Source organism: Telopea speciosissima, chromosome 2 (assembly GCF_018873765.1).
Source record: "Telopea speciosissima isolate NSW1024214 ecotype Mountain lineage chromosome 2, Tspe_v1, whole genome shotgun sequence".
NCBI lineage: Eukaryota > Viridiplantae > Streptophyta > Magnoliopsida > Proteales > Proteaceae > Telopea > Telopea speciosissima.
Window position 1 is genome coordinate 73,685,994 of NC_057917.1, and position 25,582 is coordinate 73,711,575.

Consider the following 25,582-nt stretch of genomic DNA (forward strand, 5'->3'; position numbering starts at 1 on the left):
AATACCCCCTTCAAATGGCAGCCATTAAGGCCTAAGAATGGCCTACAACCCTTCAAAAAGCCTTGTTTACAAGCATCAAAACATATAAACAAGCGCTTGAACTGTGGAAGTACTACAGGGACTCCACCAATCTCATATCTAGATTTGCATCCATTCTGGTATTGGATCACATAAGCATTTTCCTTGTTCTTTTCCCAGACCATCTCCCCATATTTTTCCACCTTCTTATAGGACTTTACATTACTTCCTTCAATTTCTTCCCTTGCTCTCCACTTAGCCCTGTACAGTCTCATTCTATTAGACTCCACATTGTATTTTTCTTTCAAAAAGTGTTCCATGACCTTGTTACTCATGTCTGGGTCTACCCTTAGGTTGGGAGCAAATTTCTTGGCTAACCATACTGAATTTACATGCTTGTTGGCCCCAGATCTCTTGCAAGTGTGCTTATCAATAAGTGTTTTGATCACATATGTGATCCCATCCCTAGCCAGAGGTGATGCATGGATCCTCCATGTACACCCTTTCCCCTCACAGATTGCAGTAACCTTGGATTTTTCATTTTTTTGTCTCAATGCATGGAAGCCCTCTTGTACTTCATAATCAACTAGTACCTCCCTAAAATGTGTCACATTCTTAAATTCTTGACCAACTTTAAATCTGATCTTTTTGTCCACATCCTCATCACTTCCATTATCTTCTCCTTCAGATTGACATTCTGAAATATCATCATCTTCATCAATATTGTCCTCCATTCCTTCATCCTTTTCCACATCATCATCACTTCCATCATCTCCACTGTCATCTGTACTCTCAGATACATCATCTGATTCTCCAGCCTCCCAATCTTTATCTATTGAGTCACTCATCTCTTGAACTTCAATACTATCCTTGACAGGCATCTTGCTAGGTGAAGCATTATTTTCCTCAATACTGGTAGAACTAATGGTAGAAGCTTTAATAAATCCACCACCCATGTCTACACATCTACTAGACATGCCAACCTTTTCAAATGACATATGTTGTTCCATCATACTTGCTGTGCTCTTGTTGTAAAATGTAACCCCATCAGGAGAACCATTCCTTGGCCCAAGCACAGCAGTGTGAGTAAAATCAGCCCTCACAGTAGTATTTCCCGCATGTACATAAGAGGTACTTCCAAAATGACCACCCCTCCTTATGGTTGATGTAGTAGGACTGATACTAGTATCTCTCTTTCCAGATGTATTGACACTGACACTATCTCTCCTTAAAGTTGGTGTATTAGCACTGGCACCATCCCTACTTAAGTTGGGTGTATGTAGAGTAGCACCACCCCTCCTTACACTTGCTTTTGGTCTCCTATTGGCACCAAGCCTACTTATGTTTTGCTCTTCATCAACATTTAACTCAACAGGAGAAACTAGTGGCTCTCCAGCTCTGGTCTATTAACTACAACATCACCACCAATCACTGAAAGAGAGTATCCATTTATGTTAATACTTGCAGTTTGCTCACTAACTACCACATTGTACACATACAGGTTGAGGTCATCCAACTCCTTGGCAGCCATTTCAAACTTCCTCATCACATCCCTGTCAGTCTCCATAACTATATCTTCTTTCTTATCAGCTGTTATATATTTCACAGAAAAAGTCACTGATCTATCTTTGGGTATATAACTCAGTACTGTGTTATATATGTCACCAATCATCTCAAGATAGCCAAATCTGTCCACATCTACCACTCGAGATTGAGCATTGACATAGTGATACACTATTTTGCGCACTGTTCTGTCCATTCTTCACAATTATGCCTATCAACATAAACACTATGAAATACAAATACAATATATAAAATACATCATTACACATATATGGTTACTAAACAAATCCAATAGACAGTATATATAATATTATAACACTATAAAATCCAATGGAAATTATACAACTGCCTATATAATAAACAGAATTCCAAGATGAGAGCCAAGACATCAAAATTTTTGGGTGTGAAATATCTAAAATTTTGGGTGTGAAATATCTAAATTTTGGGTGTGAAATATCAAAAATTTTGGGTGTGAAATATATAACAGAGATGGTTTCACCCAATCAATTTTTGGGGTTTTACCTTACAAATAAGACTTCTGGTGTAGAGATGGTTTCACGAAGATGAAATGCAAGCTGTGATGAGGATTTGCTGCAACTGAATCCTGTACAAGACATAAAAAATTTTGGGTTTAGAGTTTTTTTGATATAGAGTTGCAGAAGTAAACTAACAAAACTCAAATTAATGGATGGGGTTTTACCTAGAAAAGTTCTATTCCAGTGCTGCTGTGTCTTTGGGTGAAGATTTCCAGGTTGTGATGAAGACCTATGCTGCTAAATCATCACTCCTCCAGTGATGGGTAGCTTCCAAAGAGCAAATATCCAGATTATGGCTTCCAGTGCAAAAATGGCGGGACGATGTGGTATTTGGAGGTCTTCTTGAGAAGTGGAAGAGGAATGGAAGAAGTTCTTGCCGTAGTTGAAGACCAATCGCAGATGTTCTTGAGGATTTGCAAGTGTGCTTGAGCAGTTGCAGGTGCTCGTTCAAGCAGCAGGGGTTTGAGTTGAGGAATGGAAGAGGGAATTGCTCTTTTCTTTACCCTAACCCTTGTAAGGGTATATTGGTCATAAGAAGATCTAAAAATGGCTAGCGTTAGCAACTAACATGAACAGTTAACGGAGTGGCCTTTTATGTTACTTAGTTTGGAAAGCAGGGGAGGTACGTGGAATTTCCCAAACCTCACGGGTGAAAGTGTACATAAGTCATGCCTCAGGGGAGGTACGTGATATTTTCCCATAAATTATTGGGAAAGGGTTTCCTACACAGATAGTGTGCAGTTTCATGCCTTGGAGGATGGGTATTATGGGAAAACAGTAAAGATAGGGGGTGGTGCTACATTAATTTGATTCGAAAGATGCAAATCATGTGGTCAATCCATGACATGCCTATATCAATCCAATGGTTGGAATTACACCATCAGCTTTCCACATTGCACAAAAAGGTACTGTATTAAGAAACCATTTCTATCTGGACCTGTAAAAAAGGACCATTTACCATCATAAATAAGCCCATCCAAACCAGATTGAATCATTGCCAGCACAAACCCATGGATTAATGTTTATATGCCTGGCCGGGCTGGCCCGATGTGTACCAGTTTGGGCTGGGCCTGAACTATGTGCAACCTTGACGCATTCGTTACAATAGCCCATGTGGCTTACGGCCCAAGATCGAACGGTCCTGATCGGTAGCGATGTTCCCTGAAATGAAGGGAGAAATATTTTGATACAATTCAACTCTACTGTCTTATACTCATTCAAAAAATGTTCGAGAAATTGGCAAGATCTCTTCTCCTTATATAGGAGAGGAAAACACATACACAACCAAGACGTGTCTCCAAAAGAGACCTAAAAAAATAAATACGAATTTTGAATAGCAATCAAATATGACTCAACTCTACTATCTTATACTCATTCAAAAACCTTAAGAAGAGTATCATTTTGATACAATTCAACTCTACTGTCTTCTATTCCGGTGATACAAGAGAACGCACATTGGTCCTGTTAATATCTACTTCAACTTCAACAAGGAAATTTTGGTGACATAAAAGCTGTCATACAATATAGATAAGTCTTATATTATTGCCTATTATATTATATTTCTTACAAAGTGAAACAATGTTGAGTGGATTTTTAATAACCCCTCTACAGTCCAACACTGCCCCAAGAAAGTTTTGATTTTTTTGATCTAGTTTCTCTTAGTCCATAGTGAAGAGAGAATATCTTTGTCCAATGCTCTGATTTGACTGAGGAAGTACATTTTAGACCTTCAACAATAGGGACGAGCATGAATGATGATATTGACTCTTCACGTAATCCAACCATATTGTCAAATCACTGTGGAATATGGATAAAGCGACGTTGGACGGTAAAATCTAAAATCTAAGGTATTAAGTGAAGTTAGCACTTGAAGTATATGAAGGCATCATGGACCTAAACAAATCGATGTGTGATACCAATAGCTGCCTAGCGTAATTGGTGAGCTGTGGTGCGCTTCATGCCCATGCTCACCAAGAGGTCTCGAGTTCAAGTCTCTTGGCTGGTATCTTCCCCCCTCCCTATCCCCCCCCCTCTCTTAAAAAAAAAAAACGATTTGTGATTATAACTCTTAATTCCCAATATAACAAAGGAACTTGGGTTTTGATACTAAGTTTGAGGCTTCAACCCAAAACTTTAAGGTTATGTTTGAATGCCAAGAAAAGATAAGAAAAGGGATGAGAGAACATAATGAGATAAAAATCATGATGATGCAAAGATTAATTTATGTGTATATTTCTCTCCTCAAATTTAAATTTTTTAATTTTTTTAATCTTTTGTTCGCATACAAACATAGCCATTAAGTGGAAAACCAACGGTTGTGAGATTATAACTCTTTAACTTCCACCATCACATCATGTTTCTCTTTTGGGGTTGGGGGTGAGTCATTAGAGTTCTTTTCTAAACATCCCAAACATCCATAGAAGTGGATGAAAAATGGACCAGAGTATTTAATGGGGAAACATTATGATACAAAGCACCATTCTAATCAGTTCAAACACAAATCCAAATGTCAAAAGAGATGTCGGGGTGCAATGCACCTAATATCATAAAGAATCATTTACAAATGCAATTAAGAAGTAACAATTTAGATATGTCTAAATCAAAATAATTTTACCATCACAGTTTTTTTTTTTTTTGTTTTGGGGAGGGGGGGAAGTGTCAGATCTTATCGAGGGCCCATAGACCACTAGTGGTTGAGGTCCAAGTCAATGAAGGGCGGCCAGAGGGTGGGGAGAGGGAATAACAGGATGTTTATCCATCTGATGGGAGGGAGAGTCGAAATAGCGATCTCTCCCTGGACTTAGGCCAATGCTATACTGCATTGACAACCATCACCATGCCAAGAAGCGTTTCCCCTGATCTGATTTGATTTTGATGCAAATCGTCGTAGAATTAGCCAGGCTCACCCTAATTTGGCCTAACTTGTTCGAACTCAGTATGCATGGTCGGGTCTAATAAGGATTCAGCAGATTCCGATCCAAGTTTGAAACAAACTTTATTGAAACCATGGTTCAAGTAATCAGAATCAGCAACAGATCTGTCTTTCGATCCAGAAGAAATTGCTTGAACCATAGAAGAGTACACTGTATTGGTCGAGTCAAATCAACCGCAATCGATATCGAGTTGGGGCCAATTCCTTGAACTATGATTGAACCACTATCCTCCAAGATCCTTGTCTTTTGAATTCCCATCCTAAATAGTCTGAAAAACAAGGTTGGTATTTGATGACCTAAAACCATTGCCATTGAAATCCCCAATATAATCTAAATGAAGGACATCAACTGGTTCAATTCAAGTCTTGGTTTGGTTTAATTTAGATACAAACCAAACCAAATACAGAACACTATTCATAATTTCAAAACCGAATCGAATTGGTTCGATTTTACTCGGTTTTATTCGGTTCATATACGATCTTGGAAATTCAGTTCAAATTTGGTTTAGATGGAAATAACCTGCTGAAACAAATAAAGTTGGCAAGGAAATTATAAATTCAGGAAGATACAATCCCACAATGTCAAATCTGATATCTTTCATCTCTTTTTATGCAACTCAACAAAGACACACGATTGTAGGGTTTAATATGATATAAGTTCATTTTGATTTGATTCGGTTCAAGTTATACTTTATTCGATTCGATTCAAACATACAGATTTCAATCTAAAACCAAAATGAAAATTTTGGTCCGATTTTGATTTTCGGTTCCGATGCTAAATTGACACCCTTAATCTGAATTGGTTTATCAACAACTTGACATTGCAAAGGAACACAAAAAACCCAGAAATGTTCGGCCCAATTCTGGTTCAACTGGGTTTAGGCCACGCAAGGTGGGCTTGGGTAGGTCGGGAACTCTCTTTTATCATTTTCCATTTTCTCTTTCAATGGGTATTTGAAACTTGGACTGTAAACGACCAGGCTTGAGCTGGCCCAAGGTAAGCCTGAGCCCAGCTCACCTGGTTCAGTCAGGATCCAAATCGACCCTGAGCCCATATGGACATAAAATTACTCAACTCCAATCCTGTAGGTCAGAGGAGGATGTGGGCAACATGAAGATATCCTTTGTAGTCAATAGCCCCTAAGTTGAAGACACATAAGGCCACTCAGAGTACCCTAGGGTTGTAATTTTTATGGGCCTCATCAACCCAGTACATTTGCTAAAATATGGTTACCACATGGGCTTCCAGAAAAAAATTGGGCCTCTCAATAGAAGTTAAGTAAGATCACCTCTCTTACTGATCCCCGAGGGTGGGCCTTGGTGCAACAGCAAGGTTGCTCCATTGTGACCAAGTGGTCACAGGTTCGAGTATGGAAACAGACTCTTTACGAAAGCAGGGATAAGGCTGCGTATATTATGACCCTCCCCAAACCTTGCAGTGGCGAGAGCCTTGTGCATTAGGTACGCCCTTTCACCTCTCTTCTTGAACCCATCTCTTTTTACTCCAAATTAGAATCAAGGTAACCCTAGAAATCCCTAAAATTGTATAACCAATAGCTTATCATTGTTATATGCACATCAAGGAGTAGTAGTGAACTAGTGATCACTTAAGCATTATTAGTTGAAACTATGTCTGCATATTACATGAATAAATTATTGGGAGAGGGTTTCCTACACAGATAGTGTGCAGTGTCATGCCCTGGAGGATGGGTATTATGGGAAAATAGTAAAGACAGGGGGTGGGGCTACATTAATCTGAGTCGAAAGATGCCAATCATGTGGTCAATCCATGACATGCCTATATCAATCCAATGGTTGGAATTACAACATCAGCTTTCCACATGGCACAAAAAGGTTTACTGTATTAAGAAACCATTTCCATCATAAATAAGACCATTCAAACCAGATTGAATCATTGCCAGCACAAACCCATGGATTCCCGATGTGCACCAACTTGGGCTGGGCTGGGCCTGGACTATGTACAGCCTTGACGCATTCCTTACCATAGCCCATGTGGCTTACGGCCCAAGATCGAACGGTCCTGATCGGTAGCGATGTTCCCCGAAATGAAAGGAGAAATTTTTTTATCTCCAAATTTCTTCCAGAGAAGTGGCGAGAGAGACAGATATAGGCAAACCGAGAGCGAGCGGCGGGTGAGAAAGAGATCGATAGAAGGGGAAAGGGTTTTCTCTGTAGAGGAGTTTTGCAGCCATGGCGTCGTCACTGGTGCAATCTCTCTTAAATCCAAGGAAGAATTGGTTCGCTGCACTACACATGAAAACGGTTTCTAGTCGTCTTAGGAAATACGGTGGGGTTTTATTCATCGTCTCGTTCGTCACAATCTCCTTTGTTTTCTCATTTCTTAGATTTTCTGTCGTGGTTGAATCGATGTTCTTTTGGATCTTATAGGGCTCCGATACGACGATCTGTATGATCCGCTGCACGATCTGGACATCAAGGAAGCACTGGCACGCCTTCCTCGTGAAGTTGTCGACGCGAGGAACGCCCGCCTCAAGCGCGCCCTTGATCTCTCCATGAAACACGAGTACCTTCCTGAAGATATGCAGGTTCTATTAGCCTTTTTATTTCTTTGGATCTCTTTGCTTTTTCCGTCTTCTAATATTTTAGCTTCCTCTTTATCGAAATGTTTTCGGATTCGATTGTTCGGTGTGGAATCTTGTTATTCTTTTGTTAATTTGTTGTTTCATATCGTTCGATTCAGTATTAGTTGTCGTATCGATGAGATGAGCAATCCCTTTGTTAAGAATGCAACTTTGGAATAAAAAAATACTACAAAATAATGTCAAGGTTACATTTTTTTTTTTTGGATTTTGGGGGACGAAGGTTGGTCCGTGGATTTATTCTTCTTGGGGTTACAATGGATTTCAATAGAGAGCCCGTTATATGCTATTCAAACATGTCAGGTGAGCCTTGTAAGGAAGAGTGATTTTATATGTACCCTTCTGGATTCGAAGCCGTACAGAGGGCATCTTCATTACCATCACATTCCGATTCTAGCACCAAGCTTGTTGCACTTTCCTCTCGAGTCATGCTAATTTTGATTTGTTGATTGAGAGGTGGTGGGGAGAGGGAATTATGTTTTCTTAGGATTTTCCATGGAACAGCAACGCCTCTATGTTCTTTAGTATGCAACTATTCTCTATTTTCAGTGTATGAAACTAACTATAACATATAATAGATCTAAACTAAGACCCAACGAAATATCCACTACTTTTTGAAATTTTGCTACCTTGCTGTACATATCTAACTTTTGTTTCGTTGAGTTTATAATTGATTTACGTAAATTTTAGATCCCTTAGTTTTTTAAATTTTTACGAAATACCATGTATTCATTACATTTGGTTGAGCTGAACATAAAAGAATTTTTAAGAGGCTAAACATTGATAATCTGGAAGAATAACTCCACCCTTCCATAAGGAATATTTTTTTGGTAATGAACATACATGTGTATGTATTCTGAAGTCTTATACACTCTATTGTACTGCTTTGCTTTTATGTTGTTGTATGAAACCTGTTATCATAGAAGAGGGGAGAGAGAGTCATATGCTGCATCTCTGTGCATCTGAAGCATGAGTATGGGTTGCAATTAGCAATCCAACAATGAATTTGTGCACCTTTTGATTTCCGATGTCCTAACGTGGTCAACAATAACCCACTGTTTACTAATTAGAATTTGAACAATTTACTCTTGCTGATAAGTAGCCATGTTCTTATTCTTATTCACCTACGAGCATCTTGCTGCAATGAAATTGCCTACTGAATCTGGTATACCACATTATCTATGCCCTGATAACCGGGGTTGCCCGTTTTGTTATTGTTTATCTAATTATCTCACTAGAAAGTTAAAAATTCTTCATAAAAGGCTTAATATGCAGTTCCTGTATATCTTAACTTGTGTATTTTCATTCTTTTCAGGCAGTTCAGACACCATTTAGGTACTATCTTCAAGATATGCTGGCTCTTGTAAGTGGTCCTTAAAATGATATTTTACTTGTGCCCTTTTTTAAATAATTGCCTTTTTTTCCCCTGGGTTTTGAGGTGTGAACTGTATTATCTGTTGCTATGGATTTATTTTTCCTTGCCTAAAAGTTGATTATGAGGCAAACTTTGCCATTTAATACTTTGTTTCTGTATCCGACTATCCGTCATTTAAGACAAATATACATTACTTTACATGTGAACCACACTTATTTGAGGATCATTCATGGAGAGGTGTTATCTACTGCAGTGGCTCTTGAGGACCAAGCAATGGAGAGTAACGTAACGTAGAGATTCTTTCTTGCATTACATAGGAAATGAAAACATAAGATATCAGAAGTACAAGAAAAAGGAGTCACAGAATCAATGAATTTGCAAGAAAGTAGTGCTTTAAATTTTGTCAGAAAATGCCCATTTTAGTTGCAGTGGAGAGTCATGAAAATAAGGATTAGGAATCAATTGCCTCCCTTCAAGAAATTTCCTTTTCCTTTTCTCATTTTCTTGTTTTCCTAATGTATAGATAAGAAAATGTCAGAGCAGATAGATTGGTAAATCATATATTTGGATGTCATGACACCCTGTTACCCTGACACCAAAGAAGAGTTTGACCCAATGCTGCTCGATCGTAGACCACCCTCCATTTGCTGGTCATTTTTCTGGGTTCTAATATGTCCTCTTGAAAGGGCCTTTCCTTCCTTACACTTTCGTTACTCTATATGGTCTTCACATTTTTCAGGGGAAAACAGTATGCTTGAGCAGTTATTCAGGTTTAGTGGTTATTCTGACATTAAAAATGAAAATTTTTCATGAACATGACTAATGAATTAATGAAGTTTATACTGTGTCGGGATGAACATCATGTATGAAGCTTTAGAAATATGGCCATCTTGATATAGATTTCAAATATACTTAAAATAAAAGCAGTAGTAGTGATGCAGATTCACCACCAAATAGGGCTTGTTTCATTGGGAATAAGTCTAGGGTTGAGTTACATACATGTTGGGCCTTTGTTCCCAAGAGTTTTCTATGTATTAGGCCACTTTAATGAGCCTAAACTAGGGGTACATAGGTTGCATACGGGATTAGCCCAATACTTAGTTTATTTTTATGTTTTTTAATTGAACCGGTTCAAATTGGTTGCATCCAATTGGTTCAATTTAAGTGATCAGGTGACTTGGTTAAGTGGTCATGTGACAACTTAAGTGGTCATGTGATGTAAGTTGGGCTGGATTAGGACTCTATAAGTCCAGCCATGTTTTGAGTCTATTTCTTTTAGTATTTTAGTTTCCTAGTTGGTTTAAGTTACCTAATAGGTTAGGGATAAGGTTAGGCCATTCCTTTTTAGTGTCTAAGTCTATTTTTGAGTCTTCTATATAAGTTTGTAAGTGAGGCCAGCATTAGATACGAATTTGATTAATAAAAATTAGCTTTATGCTTGCTGCCATTGCTGCTGCTCTTTGTGAGTGTATATCCTTGTGGATCTCAAGGTGGATAGGGTGGGTGGACTCCTGCGACTCCTTGCATTGTGAAGATCGGGAGGTTCTCTCAAGTCATCAAGCTGCTGCCATTGTTCCGGCAATATAGTGAGTTTGAATCTGTTTTTATTTTAAAGCTTCTTCTACTTAGACCTAATCCACTTTATCCCCTCCATTCCTTCACTCCATTAAAACCCAAAACCTGCAACACAATTCTGTCCAAAACTGCAGAATTTTAAAACCTTCCCAAATCCTATTATTTTTATACCATATTGACCCCCTAGACCTGCCCATTAATACTCTATAAACCCCTTTCCCAATATCCAACCCTAACCCTAGGAATTGACCTAAATCCTAGTGCTGTCCATTCGAACCAGCAACCCCTTTTGTTATTTGATCCTGTTGTTTGGCTCCTAGTAGACCTCCTACCTATCTAGGACTACCCAGATTGGACTTCTCACTTTTGAGCTCATAATACTGTACGAGAATCATATGCTTGTGGTACTTACGTATCATAATGATATTTCTAGCACAAATGGTGTTATTGGTTCACCGTCAGATTTCAAGAAAAAAGATGCCGCAATGACATGAACACTTGCATAATGTCTATGCAAGTATTCCCTGTTAGGCTCTAGCCCATAGGCTAGCAGTAAATACTAGGCATCTTGCCCGCCTCCCGAGGGTGGGGGGGAGGCTGCATCCAGTACCAGACCAATGATTTGTGATAAGCCCCGGGTTTTTTTCTTCAAGTGCGAAAACCTCATCTGCCTAATAAAGCGGACACTTCGGGAAACAGAAGATATTGTCGATAAATAGATATCTTGTTTATTAATATTCCGAAAATGCTCTGCCATAGTTATGGAAGTTAAACCAACTCTCATACGAGCTCCTGGCGATTCATTCATCTGACCCTAGATTAGAACTACTTTTGTAATGAGAATACCATTTATTAAATGATGCGGAAGGGGGTAGTGACATTGATCTGCAAGAAGTTCAGTGAACTCTTGAGATAGTTGAAGGTAACTTGAGTAAAGCTGAAGGAAAGAGAAACAATTGAGACAAATCTAGCTCTCAGACAGGCTAGGATGCAAGTAGAGGCTACCAATGTAATTTGTATAGTATCAGAATTTCTTAGTGCTTATTCTTCAGATATGTTCAGTTATTCTACGGTGAATTATGCTACATTGCAGTTCTCAGTCTATTCTAGTGCATTATGTACTAAATTTTCATTTATATATTATTATATATTAGAAGCTATGCTGCCTGCCTGAAGTCTTAACCTGCTCAGTCATGAGATATTTACAATCACTGTTAGCTCTTTTTTCTTTTTCTTTTTCTTTTTTTTTTTTTTTTTTGGGGGGGGGGGGGGAGGGTGGAGACTGTTGATTATATTATTGTTATCTATTTTATATGTTCAGATCTATGTAGCTGGGGCTAAGATATGAACCATGTCATGGAATCCTTTAAATACATGACATGTAGATATGTAGCGAATCATCTAGGTGTCACTTGGCAAAATTAGGGTTCATCCAGATTAATCCAAAGGGTCCTCTGACTATTCAATGATCAGATGGACATGTCATCCCTTACATACCTCAAGTCATTGGGATGTCAACCGTTTGGTCCATCTGCAAAACCCTTTCCTGATATAAATCCTTCTGAGTATTTTTCATTCCAAGGTGGGAAGACCTCCATATGGTTATGCTTTCACCTCTGAAACTATTTATCTTACTCAAGTCCTTTGCATCATATCTCAGCCACTCTTATATTTTACATACAAATCCATGGAAAGAGATTGGCATTGCCATTTTATGTTTAATTCTTCCATAATCATGGTCTTCTAGGTTACATAGATTAGCTTTTGGTTTTCCATAGAAAAAAAATTTCTGGAAGATATTGGTATATTATCATTTAAATTGAATAAGTCCGAATGCAAAATTTATTGTCCTTGGTTGCAATCAATATTCAGTGGCAACTGCTGCTTCCATATTTATTATCCCTTTTTCTTCCATTTTTTGTAAATATTGCTGCCATGATGGTATGAAGCTTCCAATTGTACTAGACCTCCATCTGCACTCATAAGTGAAGAGTGTGATGCTTGATTTATAGGACATATTTGTTTGAAACATTTCAATGTTCTGGTGCCTGACCTAAAAAAATGTTTGTTGAGCCTGCAGTGAGCAGTACTGACCTGTCCATGATACAAGTAACCTTTTTGGAAAAAGCTCACTCTTTTCAATTTATCTGGCATTGGGTTATACAAAAATGGGCTAATCTAATCACTTGAAATGAATTGTCAAGATTTTTTTTCCTAAGCGCAAAATGGCAACTATTGACAATTGAGATGAAATATGTTTTATTTCCAACTTTGCAGGTGAAGAGAGAGAGAGAAGAACGTGAAGCATTGGGAGCATTACCTCTCTATCAGCGCACCATCCCTTAATTGTATGTGTGTTCCAGCTGTTGATCAGAATACCCAAGGCAATAAGGATAATATTTCTGATAGAAACTTCAGTGGAGGACTCTGCAAGCTAAGAAATTTGGAAATTTGTTCGTCTTAATTCATCTCTGAAGAGAACTTATGGGTTTTTGTTTAATTCCTTTGGTGTTTGTCAGACGTGGTTTGCTTGTCATTATTTACGTATCTTGATAGGCTTTCTACTACTAATAATGTACATCAGGCATTTGTTACCTTTGCTGTTTAATCTATTTGAGCAGTCATTGTTGTGTTAGTCGCTGAAACGTTATTGGGTTTTGGATATGCATGGTATATTGACCACACTATTCAAATGAAACACTTTTTGAGAGCTCTCGGGTGGGATACTAGTTATAGGGGAACTCCCCTTCCCGTGTGATCATGAGATAAATGATATTAGTCACTGTTGTTTATGACCGTTGCCCATTCCCAGGCTTTGATGATTTTCCTGTAGGATTGCAGATCCACCAGGTTCTGTCTCACTTATAACACCTTAACCGTTTGCCCGAGGAGAAAAACAAGAACGTGTTTGGCAAAATATGGGGTCATTTGGCTTTCATTTTCTGAGTTTTGAATGACATAGTTTGTTTATCACTCTTTTTTCTTGGTTCGAAAACCAGTTACAGAGATGGGGCAACAGAGCGAGGAGCACCGCATAGAGGGAAGCCAGGTTTATCGAGTCAAATTAATAGCACTTAGCTTAGCATACCACCAACGTCCTAATAATGTTTCGGTTCCAGACCTTGAACCCGAGGTATTTGTGACTTAAGGAAGGGCGATTCATGTTTAGCACTGCTTATCAATAAGCGATTTCTTCCAGTTTGACTCTAGCGGATGATTAACTAGGGAGTGTTTTCCTCCACCGATGTCTGCATCAGGTAAGTGGTGATTAGGCATTGCTTTGACTTCCTTTGACATGTTAACTCCTTGTCGTGCCACTGGACTTGATAAGATGTTGAAGTTCCACAAATTTGTTCCAATGCTTAACAATAAGCGAAAGTTTCTCTAGGTCTAATTGTTTGGAGAGGTTTTGATAGTAGGTCATCTATTTCTGTCCACTTGGAACAAAAGATTATATATTTTTTTGGAAAGGTTTTCATGCATGGCCAAAATGAGAGAGGGAATGGTTACAATGTGTAAAACTGTAAATGCGGGGTTTGTCATTTTGACGGCCTAATATGAGAGGAGGAACAAGACCGTGCACGGTTGCCCGGCTTGAATCAAGCAGGGCATCAAGCATTTTCTGCCAATTCTGACCTGTGGATACTGAGGGATGGTCTGGAATTGCATTTTTCAAACTCAAATTTTATGAAATAGATCAATTTCTTAGTACTCTGTAGTCATGTTTTTTTTATACGTGACTTTAGCAATTGGTCAAATTTAATTGGGGTGAAACTTGCCATGTGTGCAAAGTGTCTTTGAGGGATGGATCTGGTGGCTGTTTTTCATATTTTTAACATTAAATTTTTCAAAAGAGTGAATTCTAGAATAAGTAGGACACAGTTTTCCTCCACCCATGATCCAATTCACTGTGGGGTGGGAAAGGGTATCGGGAGGGGATTGAACCCTAGGATGGTGATTGGTGGGTGCCTTTATGGGTGGAGGGAAACTTAATCCTTTAAGTAAGATAGGGCAATGATAGAAGAGAAAGAAGGCAAAGATACATGAGAGACAGTAGGTCACAAAGTAATCTAAACCGAGTTGGCCATGTCTCCGGAAGCTCTTTTAACTGTCCGATAGGATGCTTCCTCTGTTTTTTGCGAGGTCTGCTTATTGCGGTAGGACCCTACTGGTGATTCTTGATGGATTATCGTTGTTTATTTACTAAAAAAAAATCTCAACTATAAGGTCTATATTGATAATAAAAAATAAAAAAAACAATTTAATAACACATATTCGGTGTTACTTCGAGTTTTGGGTGACTAGTTCCCTTTGTCAGATGTTGAAATAAAGTTTCTAAGATTTGTTGAAAAGTCAAAAGTTAAATAATTTAGGACAATTTCTTAGATTTACTTAGATAAGAAAATTAATTATAAACAAGTAGGTTTGATTTTTATTTATTTTTAGGTCAGAAGTTATTTCCTCTTGATATGGTCGAGTTGGGCTAGCAAACTGGGCATGTTGCCATTTACAAGATCCGATACGTCACACCCCTAACCCATCCCCTAGCAGAATTCAGTGTGACTGTACACCAACTGGCACCCCAACAACTATCAGGATCGCTAACACAGTACTCCAACTCACCAATCATCACAATACAGAAAAATCAATGCAGCTAAAAGCAAAATCTAATAACATATTAACAAGTTTATATCACAGTCTAAACAATACTCGTAGTTTAATTACATAAAGATTGTTACTTAGACTTTACAATTAGACTACAGAAATGTTTAGTTACACAAGGAGTAACTATAACAACAAAAAAAAGAAACAAGCCCCCTAGGCCATATCACTAAGTCGTGCAGTAGTCGCACACACAAGAAGGATCATGCCCCTCGTGTTCAGGAACATCCTCAACTTTCAGCACAGGAATATCTTTACCTACAAAATCATCTAAAAAGGGAAATTCCACAAAGGTGAGCTCCATTGAGCCCAATGAGTGAAAGTAAACCATACAAGCATACACATCAACATATGAACCGATATGCATGAGATTCAATTCTACATTTTAATTAGGGATGTAAATGGATATTCGTAAATCCGTATTCGATCCGCGTTCGTATTCGTTTAGGAGAATCCGAATCCGTCCGAAACTAATCGGATACGAATATGATAATCCCCCTATCCGACCGATTAATATCCGATTCGTTTAGTAGTTCGACGATAATAAATTATCTAAAATATAACTCTGTGTTTGTCTATCCTTTTAAGTTACCTTACTGGATTTTGTTATCTTATTTTTATAAATTTATAAGTTAAGATAATGTGATTCTTTTTCTAGATTTGCTATTGGTTTATATATATTGTTTTATGCAATGTGATACATAGAATAACATATCTATTAAAAAATCAAAAGTAAAAAACGTAAGAGAATAAAAGACTAAGAAGAGTAGAAGAAAGGGTAGTTACTGAACTCTCAAGTCTCAACCCTAACCCTCATCATAAAAACGGTAAATATGTCAACGAATAGTCCAAAAATCGTATTCGATCCGTATTCATATCCATTTAGGAGAACCTGTATTCAAAATATCACTATCCAAAAATTATCCGAATCCATCCGAATATAATCGGATACGAATATGATAATGCCACTATCCGACCGAATTCGATCCGTTTACATCCCTAATTTTAATCCACCTAACATCAAGTCTAAGTCTCTAGGATTTATGCTACTACAATAACTCGGGAAAACATCCACGACTTCTTTTGCACCTCACCGGCTTTGTTGTTTAATCTATTTGAGCAGTCATTGATGTGTCAGGTGTAGGCTTTATATCCTATAGGATATTGGGCTAGTCACCCTTGGTTCCAAAGGCTTCTATGAACTGAAATCAAGCATCGCTTCATTTGAACCGACCCCGAAGCTTTCCACATGCGACTCATCCATGAAACGAACTTTTAATGACACATCAAACCATTATATTAGATGATTCATATTTGTCTTGTGATTTTTGAAAACGTCACATCCCTTTGTTGTACGGATAATTATCCTATTTTATTTTCGTTTGAAAAACCAATGAAAATAATGGGGAACATAGATTAATGGTCCAACAGTCGCTCGACTTGTACCAACCAATTGAAGCCTGAGACCAACGTGACTGATTACTAAATGTGTTGAGCTCAAGCACCAATCGATTAAAAAATCGGACGATCCTAATGCAAGGTAGTGGTTTGATGGCCATCTGATCGGGACCGACTGAATACTATGGCCGAGCAATAATGAAGCATTTTAGCCTGATTGAGCCTAATTAACCTAATTTAATATTTTAAACACGTTTAAAGGACCTTTTATGATCCAATTAATCAATTAACTCATTTAAAATTCCGATTATAAGTCGATTATCCCAATTACCTTGAGCCCGATTATGGACAAAAAAAAAAGACCCAACTAATAGAAACCGGTGTTGAATTTATGGGAATCAATTAGGTCCGACCAAAATCGGCTTTTACACCTATTACCGAGGATCTAGAATCTTTTTGGTGCTTTATTCTTTTCTTCCCAATCATTTGTAAATATTTTCCTCTGTGACGTGGACGGATACGTGTAAGCAATTAGGCAATAAAAGTGAAAGCAACTTCTCCACTCTCCACCGTCATTCGGGGCTGCTGCCTTGCCTGCTGTTGCTGTATCTGTTTTGGTTCATTAAATCAAGACCGTTCAACGGAAGTGTGGGCCATACATACACTCAAATGAGCTTTGCATCTAATCCGTTGAAAAGGAATTGATCGATCAATCGGACAATCCATAGTGGAAATGAAACACCGACAAAAAAAACCCTCTCCAAACGTTAAAGTCAGGGTGGATACGCAAATGCATGGGGACCACCGATCACATTGTCGTGATTCAAAAGGAAGAAACTAAGGAAGGTTCATTCATCTATCTGTGATCGTCCATATGGAATCATGGATTGTGACATTATTAGGGTTTCTTTCGTTTCCTTATTTGCTTTTAGGGCAAGGAAACTTGCTGGCCCTTTGCCTCTTTGGTTTAAAGCGTGGAAATCGGCTCTTATTAAACAGTCCACACTCCCATGTGTCCACTTGTCACATATTGGACAAGGGCCAGATAGTGACACGTGTCGTTTTGTTAGGTACTTTTAATTCTTCATGCATTGTTCATGCATGCATGCATCGCTCCAAAACCTTCTACACGAAAACGTGTGCGACTGTGCGGTGCGCTCCTCTCACACCCAAAAACATCCCCTTTCTCTCCGTCAAAGTGAAATGAGAAAAAGAAAGTTAAAATATGGAGATTTTGTTTTTTTTTTGACTAAACTAACCTTCCTTCGCATTCAGGCATTCACCAAAAAAAAATGCCTTTCTATTATGTTTAGACAAAAAAGGATGACGGAGTTCCTTCCTTCTATGCCCATCCAAGGACCCACACGATTTTATAAAGGATGACAACCAGGATGATGTAAGAAGGCCTCTCTTCATATGCCAAGTGGCAAATATTAGGGTAATGTAAGAAGTTCTTTCTTTCTTTTTTCTTTGGTAAAAAAAAGGTCGTCTTTCTAAGTGAGCTATTTTTTATTACCCAAAAAAAAAAAAACAAAGTGAGTCATTGCCCTTTTTTTTTTTTTTATTTTAATTTTTGGGGAGACTATTCTCTGTGGTGGAGCGTGAACCTTATGCATGTGTGGAACCAATGAGAGTGACATAAAGGCATCTTTGAGGTGGGATTTCTATCTTTCATTGGGGGTGGGGTGATTACTTAACACCCCACTATCTCTGGGCATGGGCGGCGCATTCCCTCACAAAAAACTATTCTCCTTATTTTTATTACTATGTAAAAGCTATTCTAATCCTCAAAAGTAAGAACTGCTTCGTCGCGTTGTCCTACACCCTCACAAATGGGTTCCTGAAAAGATCATCTTACCCCTATTGATCGATGCTCAAGCATGTGTTGCCATTACTCCAATCGCAAGCATAGTAGCCATGCAACCAAGAAGTGTTCTTCTCATATAAATATTGCTATTTATTGAATTGTCAAAACTAAAAAAATAAATTTGATAGAGGGAAAGGTGTTTTTTCCATCATAACCTCATGGGTAAGGAATTCTACCATTGAAATGCAATAATGGCTTACCTCCTACGAATATTGAAACTACTCTTATCACTATTTTGAGATTCGCATCCAAGCACTAGATTCTACAATTGAATAAATTCTCCGTTCTTCATGGGAGATGGAAAAAACTCGATCCTTCTACTAAAACAAATAAATAAATTTTAATAATCAATATGAAATTATTTAAAGAGAAAGAGATCAGTATTTGGTCGTGTAACCCCTGCACTAGTGGAGGACCGACGAAAGCATTTGTAAAAACGGATAAATTACATCGGAGGTACAATAAAAATATGTTTCTGATACCTCAGGATTTAAAAGCAACGTTTGGGGGTTCCATGTGAGGTTTAATCCTATACCAACTGCACATATTTTCAAGTTTGCCCCTCTCATACCCATTTCCACCCATTGGCAATCACAAATAGGACCAGATTATATTAGAATCCTTTAACAATCTCAAAATAAAAAGAAAGAATGCAAATCTTTCCTCAAAATAGTAATCTTACCTCAGGCTTCGTTTGGTTGTAAGAGAAATTAATGGGAAGGAAAGTGAAATTTTCATACTTAAAAAAGAAACTTTTGTAATTAACTCCCTATGTGACTATATCACTAACTCCAAATCATTCTATATTTGGTTATTAAATTTCACTTTATTTTGTATCTAATTCTCTTTTGTTCTAAAATGTAAAATAAAAATTACATGTAAAATGTATCATTATTAAATATGATTATAAATTTAAGTAGTTTATACAATCACATGGGGTAATGATTACAAAAATTTATTTTTTAGGTTTGAAAATTTTATTTCCTTTCCCTCTAATTCCTTTTGCAACCAAATGTAGCCTCAATATTTCACTGATCGAACCTTCTTCATCTTCTTTTTCGTCTTCCCCAAAAGACCCACCACCCATTAAACAGAATTTTAACTTTTCTTTTAAACATTAATCTTTACAGGTCTAAAGACCCATTGAGCAATGACAATGAGGACACCAAAGCCCACGCTGGCATACAACCACAGGTCCGTGGGCATGTTGCCTACGGGTGCAACCAGCTTGCGCAGAGGGGAGAGAGGACCTGCGGGATTGATGGATCCGAGTGGAGGAATAGCAAATGGTGGGGTCGTTAAGAAAAACAACGTCCAGAATGACGATTTGCAGAAGAAAAATGGAATAGAGAAAGCACACACAACGCACAACACAGAGATTTACGTGGTTCACCTCCAAGGTGGGAAGCTACATCCACAGCCGAGCAATAGAATATATTTCACTATTTTTTTGAAAATGTTACAAACCCTCTTAACCCCATCTCAAAGAGAGAAGAACATTATATAGGGAAGCCCTAACCCCAAAAAGTATAAAATTGCCCCTAGCCCAAAATTACCAAAAAAATAGGGTCGGACCAAAAGATAACATATGGCTCAAAAGTACTCATTTTGAAGATCTTGATGAGCCCAACACAACTCCCAACCTCTAGCAGGGATTTTCACCATTTTTCGCCATTCCAAGGTCGTTTCGAGGTCGAAAAAGCCCTCCGAAGATCTCAACCACACTTTCTGGCCAAAATAAGGCTTCGCCAACAATAGGGGTGGGGAGAGATGTAGAGGCAGGTGGGGATGGGGCAGAAGGTTGGGTCGACGATGTGGGTGAGGATGTGCACACAGGGAATAGTAGGGGGTGGGGGTGTCGGGTTGCAATAGAGGGTGGGGGGATCGCATGGGGGTTGAGGAGGGTGTGGGGTGGGGTGGGGTAGGGCTTGTAGATGGAGGGGTTGAGCTAGGGGCAAGTTGCAACCTACAACTTCCCATTGGGAGGGGGTGGTTGTAGGGTAGGGCGGGGGTAAGAAAGGGGAGAGTGAGAATGGGAAAGGGAGGGGATGTTGTAGGTGGTGGCCTGGTGGCGGTGGAGTAAAGGTGTCAAATTTTAACCAGAACCGCCCCACCCAATAGCTTATTGGTCCGATTATAGATCTACCGATTAAGTTATATATTGGTCTAGTTCTGGATCTGTTGATTAAGTTAGTGGTCCCCAACGGTTCTAGATCCAATAGACCAATTAAGAATTATTGGAACCGATACAAATCCACGACCTAACCCTTTATATTATATAATTCTTAAGACTTAAGTTTATGATAACTAAGGTCAAGCTCTTTATTTTTTTTACTCTTTCAATTTTGACTGGTACCTCTTGTTCACCTCTTGTCCAATATACTATTTTACTCAAGAATCGACTGTTAATTTAAAGGTCGATCCATTTGGGAATGCTAACTTAAAACAATGCCTTAAAAATTAAAATAATCTTAATTTAGGAGGGTGGTGGTGTGCCTACTTATTAATTGAATATAAAACAAACCGTAATATGGACTAGTTTCTTGGTTTGAGAAAAAAATTGATGGTGATTTACATATCTTATGTGATTGAAATTGATCTTATTATAATATTATTGAATATATGTAGCATAGGAAACGACATGAGTTGTTGTCGAATGTATGTAGCATCTGTTACAAAATTTTTTAAAAAAAAATTTGAATTGTTTGAAACCAATTAGGAACCGAAACCAGTTCATCTATTGGTTAATGGTCCTAGCTCTCAAGTTTGGGACCGATTAACTTATTAGTCTGGTTCTGGTCCTAACCTTTTAGAACTTATAAATAGATAGTTAAAATTCGAATTCGATTCACATATGTATTCTTTCAGGGGTATTCGGATTCGAATTCGAATTCAAATTCAAATAATCCAAAACAAAATCTATTTGATCAAAATAAATATCAACTAATAATATAAAATTAAAAGATTGATTTGCATCTGAAACTAGTGATCAAGAGATATCTGATTTGTATTCGATCCATTCTTTATAGGAAAAAAGAACATGACTGCTGTGCCCAGACACAAAAAAAGTGGGGATACCGATTACCTGCCCCGACTCGCATAAGAAAGGCATCCTATTAATGCCACCATGTGCAGATGTGCTCCTATTGGCTCCTGGCGCACGGGCCACGCTGCCTTATGGAGAACTCTCTCTACAACCTTTTTCCAATGTAAAAAAATTAGTAAAAAATGATTAAAAATAGACTGAATCGACCGACTCACACAGATCTCACGTGAACGGCCGGTCCTATTCTGCATTTCTGCGCAGGGAAGGAAGGAAAGACACAAGGGTACTTTGGGCAATTGGGCCAATAAATGGTATCTCTGGGGTCTTATCCACTTAACCTTAAAAAAAGCTGTTTACCAAAAAAAAAAACCCTTAAAAAAAGCTTGAAAACCGAGAATAGACGGTAAAAGAAGCAAAACGATGGGCGTTGAAGACGTGGGGACACGTTCTGTTACAACCTCCACCTGTGCAATCTTATCCGTTTCTACTTTCTACCCTTTAAAAACTGTAATAAAACCACCCACCCTCCCTTCCCTCCCACTCAAAAGTCCGATTTTAGATCCCAAGCCCCCAAACTCAACACCTCTCTACTTTCCTTCGAATGGCGACTTCTACCACTCTCCTTTCCTTCCGGCCAACCGGAATCCGAGCATCGGCTTTTTCCGGTCAAAAAAAACCTGACAACAATAGCCGGAAAGTCTCTTCCGCCAACTGGTGGACCCCTCTCTTTGGCTGGGGCTCCAGTCCTGACTACATTGACGGCAAAAACAACAACTGTAACGATCTCTCTGGCTCTGCAAACACCAAGGACGGATCTGTGTCCGAGTCCGAGAGAGCGGTGGGGTCTAGATCGCGATTTGCTCCCGGTTGCTTCACCGAGGAGAAGGCGAAACAGCTTCGGTTGATGACCGTGGAGACCGAAACTTTCCACGATATCATGTACCACTCTGCAATAGCGTCTCGCCTCGCTTCGGACTTTCCGATCCGACCCTCTCAGTAGCGGCACCACCGTCCTGGTTCCCGGTCCCGGTGGTTTTAGTTTTTCCGGTGATGTAGGGTTTAGTACTTTAGTATGACTCTATCAGGGTGAAAGGTAGGATTTTCTTTTGTTCCTGCAAATCTGTCGACTTTACTTGCTTGGAGAAGTTTGTATCTTCCAAATTCCAACTCTTTTTTTTTTATTTTTTTATTTTATTCGTGTCTGTTTAAAGTGATGACGATGATGATAATGATCGGATACAATATTATAATCTAAAACTTTAACTTGACAGTGGGAGTTTGCTATTTTTTTTAGGTATATGTCATTTTCAAAATTTCAAAATCTATATAATACAAATACGGATCGGCCTGCATCGGAATACAGGATGTCATGATTCATGGTTCGAAGTATCGGTATCGTATTGTCTGTATTGTTATATGTATTGATCGATAATACAATACGGATAAAGGGTAAAATGATCAGAAAACTCATTTTTTAAAGGAATTTCAAGGATAATTTTTTCCGATGCAGCTGATCCAGGCTTATACTATATTGGTATCATATCGATTTTGCGTATTGTCCATACCGTGCTCTAAAACCATGACATGATCGCAACACAGAACAGTACGGATGTAAAGGGGTGCAAGTTTGGCCCTGACAAAGCCCGCCCAGAGCCTGAACAGAGCCTGGGTTGAGATTGAGATATCTTTGTCTTGATGGTAGGTTGGGATTTAGATTTTCTAGCCTTGAATCCAAGTCCGGCAGGGCCAGGCCAGGATTGAGGCCTGAGACTGAGCCTGATTTAGCCCAACTCGAATCTGTTTTCTTCTTCATCTTTCATGTTATTCTTTTTTTCTTCTTCTCCTTTCTTGTATTTATTCTTCCTCATGTTCTTCTCTTTTCTTCTTCTTACTTCTTTCTTATTTTTCTTCCCAGCCAGGCTAGCCTTTGCATTTCCCTTTCTCATTATTAGGGTCAATCAGGATCAATTCGGCCCGGTCCGAACTTGAGGGCGGGTCAGAATTGGATTTTTCTAGTTTTAAGTAAGGCCGGATTGGGGCTAGGAGCTAAGGGGACCAGTGAAGATGATGGTTCTTAAAATTGTTTGATTCATATCAATACCAACTGAAACCGTTACCATACTAGAGAATAGGGGTGTCAATTTTGGATAGAAATCGGTCTACTAGGAATCGAAATCGATCCACCTAATAGCTTATTGGTCCGGTTCAAGAGCTATCAATTAGAAACCGATAGAACTGGTAAAACCAGAATAAATTCACATCCGAACCTTAATTCTTAAGACTCAAGTGCATGAGAGCTAAAATCAAACCCTTTATTTTTTAATTTTTTAATTTTGGCTGGTATCACTTGTCTCATATGCTATTTTACCAAAGATTTGACTGTAAATTTTTAAGATCCATTTGGGAATACTAATTTAAGAACATACCTTAAAATAATCCTAACTTATGAGATTGGTGGTGTTCCTACTTATTAATTAATCCAAAACAACAGGTAATATAAACATGTGCTTTGAGAAAGAAAAAATGAAGCATATCTCATGTGATTGAAATTAGTGTCTTAGTATAATATTATTAAATATATGTAGCATGTGTTAGGGAATTTTTATTTTTTAATTTTGATTGGACTGTTTGGCACCGTTTAGGAACCGGAACAGACCCACCCATTAGTTAATGGTCCTGGATCTCAAGTTTGAAACCAATTAGCTTATTGGTCTAGTTCTGGTCCTAATCCCTTAGGACTAGAACCGTTAAGGAACCGCACTGATAATCCAAAACCGGATTAATTGACACCCCTACTAGAGAGGGAGGAGGTATCGGATATGTGGGTATGTTAAGAATTTTGTTATTTCTTTAATCCTTTAAGTTTATTTTTTATTTTTATTAAAATTATTTTTTGGGTCAAGCATGTATGATTTTAAATAGAATTGATGGGGAAAAATAATGTAACCAACCCAAAGTTTCAAGAATTGGGATCAGAACAGTTGGATCGGAATTTGCGAAATCTGTTCCTGATTTTGACTGATCCAACTCGGCCGATTTTATATGGAACCTAACGATTTAGGGTTTAAAGTCGAATTGGTGATGGGCCGTTAGATGATATGGGTCTAGTTGCATCTCCACTTAATGAACGGTCTAGATCCGACCTATTCAAGATCGAAACAAGATATCTTCCTTTTTTAAAATAGGGTTTTAATCAAAAACAAAATTTGAAATATTCTATATTCTAAGTATCCATATTTTTTTTCCCATTGTTTTATGCATTTTAATATAATAAATTTTATAGATCTTTAACATGATACTTGCACTACAAATAATGCCACATTAAGATCGAAAATTTCATGATTTATTTAATTAATAATAGATGTAGCAACCGTGCAAGAATGCTATTTAATATGAACTATAATAAAATGAGTTGAAAATAAAATTCCTAAATTGTTCACATTTGATGCGCATATACTTTACTTAATATAAAATGCTAGGATTGATTCAAACAACAAGTGTGGGTCAGCTTTTTCAAGGTTAAAAGAATTCGATTTTTTTTTTTTTTTGGGGGAGTGGGGTTTCAAAGAAAATGTATTTTCTCTAATTTCCCAAAGCTCGATAGTGTTAGGTGGAGATGTCGATACGTGGTAATTCGGCCATCCAATGGTTCGAGCTTATTGACTATATTGAGTTCGAACCATTGGATGTCTGACCTACCAGATGTCGGTATCTTCACCTAGCACTGTTGCACTGTCGCACTGCCGAACTTTAGAAATTGGAGAGAATAATAATTCGGAGGATAAATCCTATCGAGGGTCCATAGGCAGCCAAGAGGGCCACCCTAAGAGGTGTTTTTGTGTTTCCCAAATGAATCCCGAATGAATTATTTTCCATCTTCTTCAAATGTTAGTTCTTTTCTTTATATCTTGGAATTTGGAGTTTATAGATCAAGAATTGAGTTTTCTTTCACTGTTGGTGAATAGAGAATCTCTTAATCTATGAGTTTT

General features: G+C 38.2%; 2 protein-coding genes across 4 annotated transcripts; both read left to right on the top strand.

Annotated features, from left to right (window-relative positions):
- The first annotated feature begins 7,151 nt into the window (after window positions 1-7,151).
- On the top strand, window positions 7,152-14,674 carry LOC122652805 (cytochrome b-c1 complex subunit 7-2, mitochondrial). Of its 3 annotated transcripts, none has more exons than XM_043846664.1 (4): window positions 7,152-7,357; window positions 7,459-7,616; window positions 8,986-9,037; window positions 14,645-14,674. In XM_043846664.1, the coding sequence occupies exons 1-4, from the start codon at window positions 7,261-7,263 to the stop codon at window positions 14,665-14,667; spliced, it is 330 nt and encodes a 109-aa protein (XP_043702599.1). In that variant the 5' UTR covers window positions 7,152-7,260; the 3' UTR covers window positions 14,668-14,674. The 3 variants fall into 3 exon arrangements, with proteins under 3 accessions (XP_043702599.1, XP_043702598.1, XP_043702597.1); XM_043846663.1 differs by lacking the exon at window positions 14,645-14,674 and adding an exon at window positions 12,903-13,214 and having other exon boundaries at window positions 8,986-9,038; XM_043846662.1 differs by lacking the exon at window positions 14,645-14,674 and adding an exon at window positions 12,898-13,214 and having other exon boundaries at window positions 8,986-9,033.
- Window positions 14,675-22,194: 7,520 nt separating this feature from the next.
- Window positions 22,195-22,593, top strand: LOC122651096. The gene has a single exon (XM_043844428.1). The coding sequence runs from the start codon at window positions 22,195-22,197 to the stop codon at window positions 22,591-22,593; it is 399 nt and encodes a 132-aa protein (XP_043700363.1).
- Window positions 22,594-25,582: the final 2,989 nt, after the last annotated feature.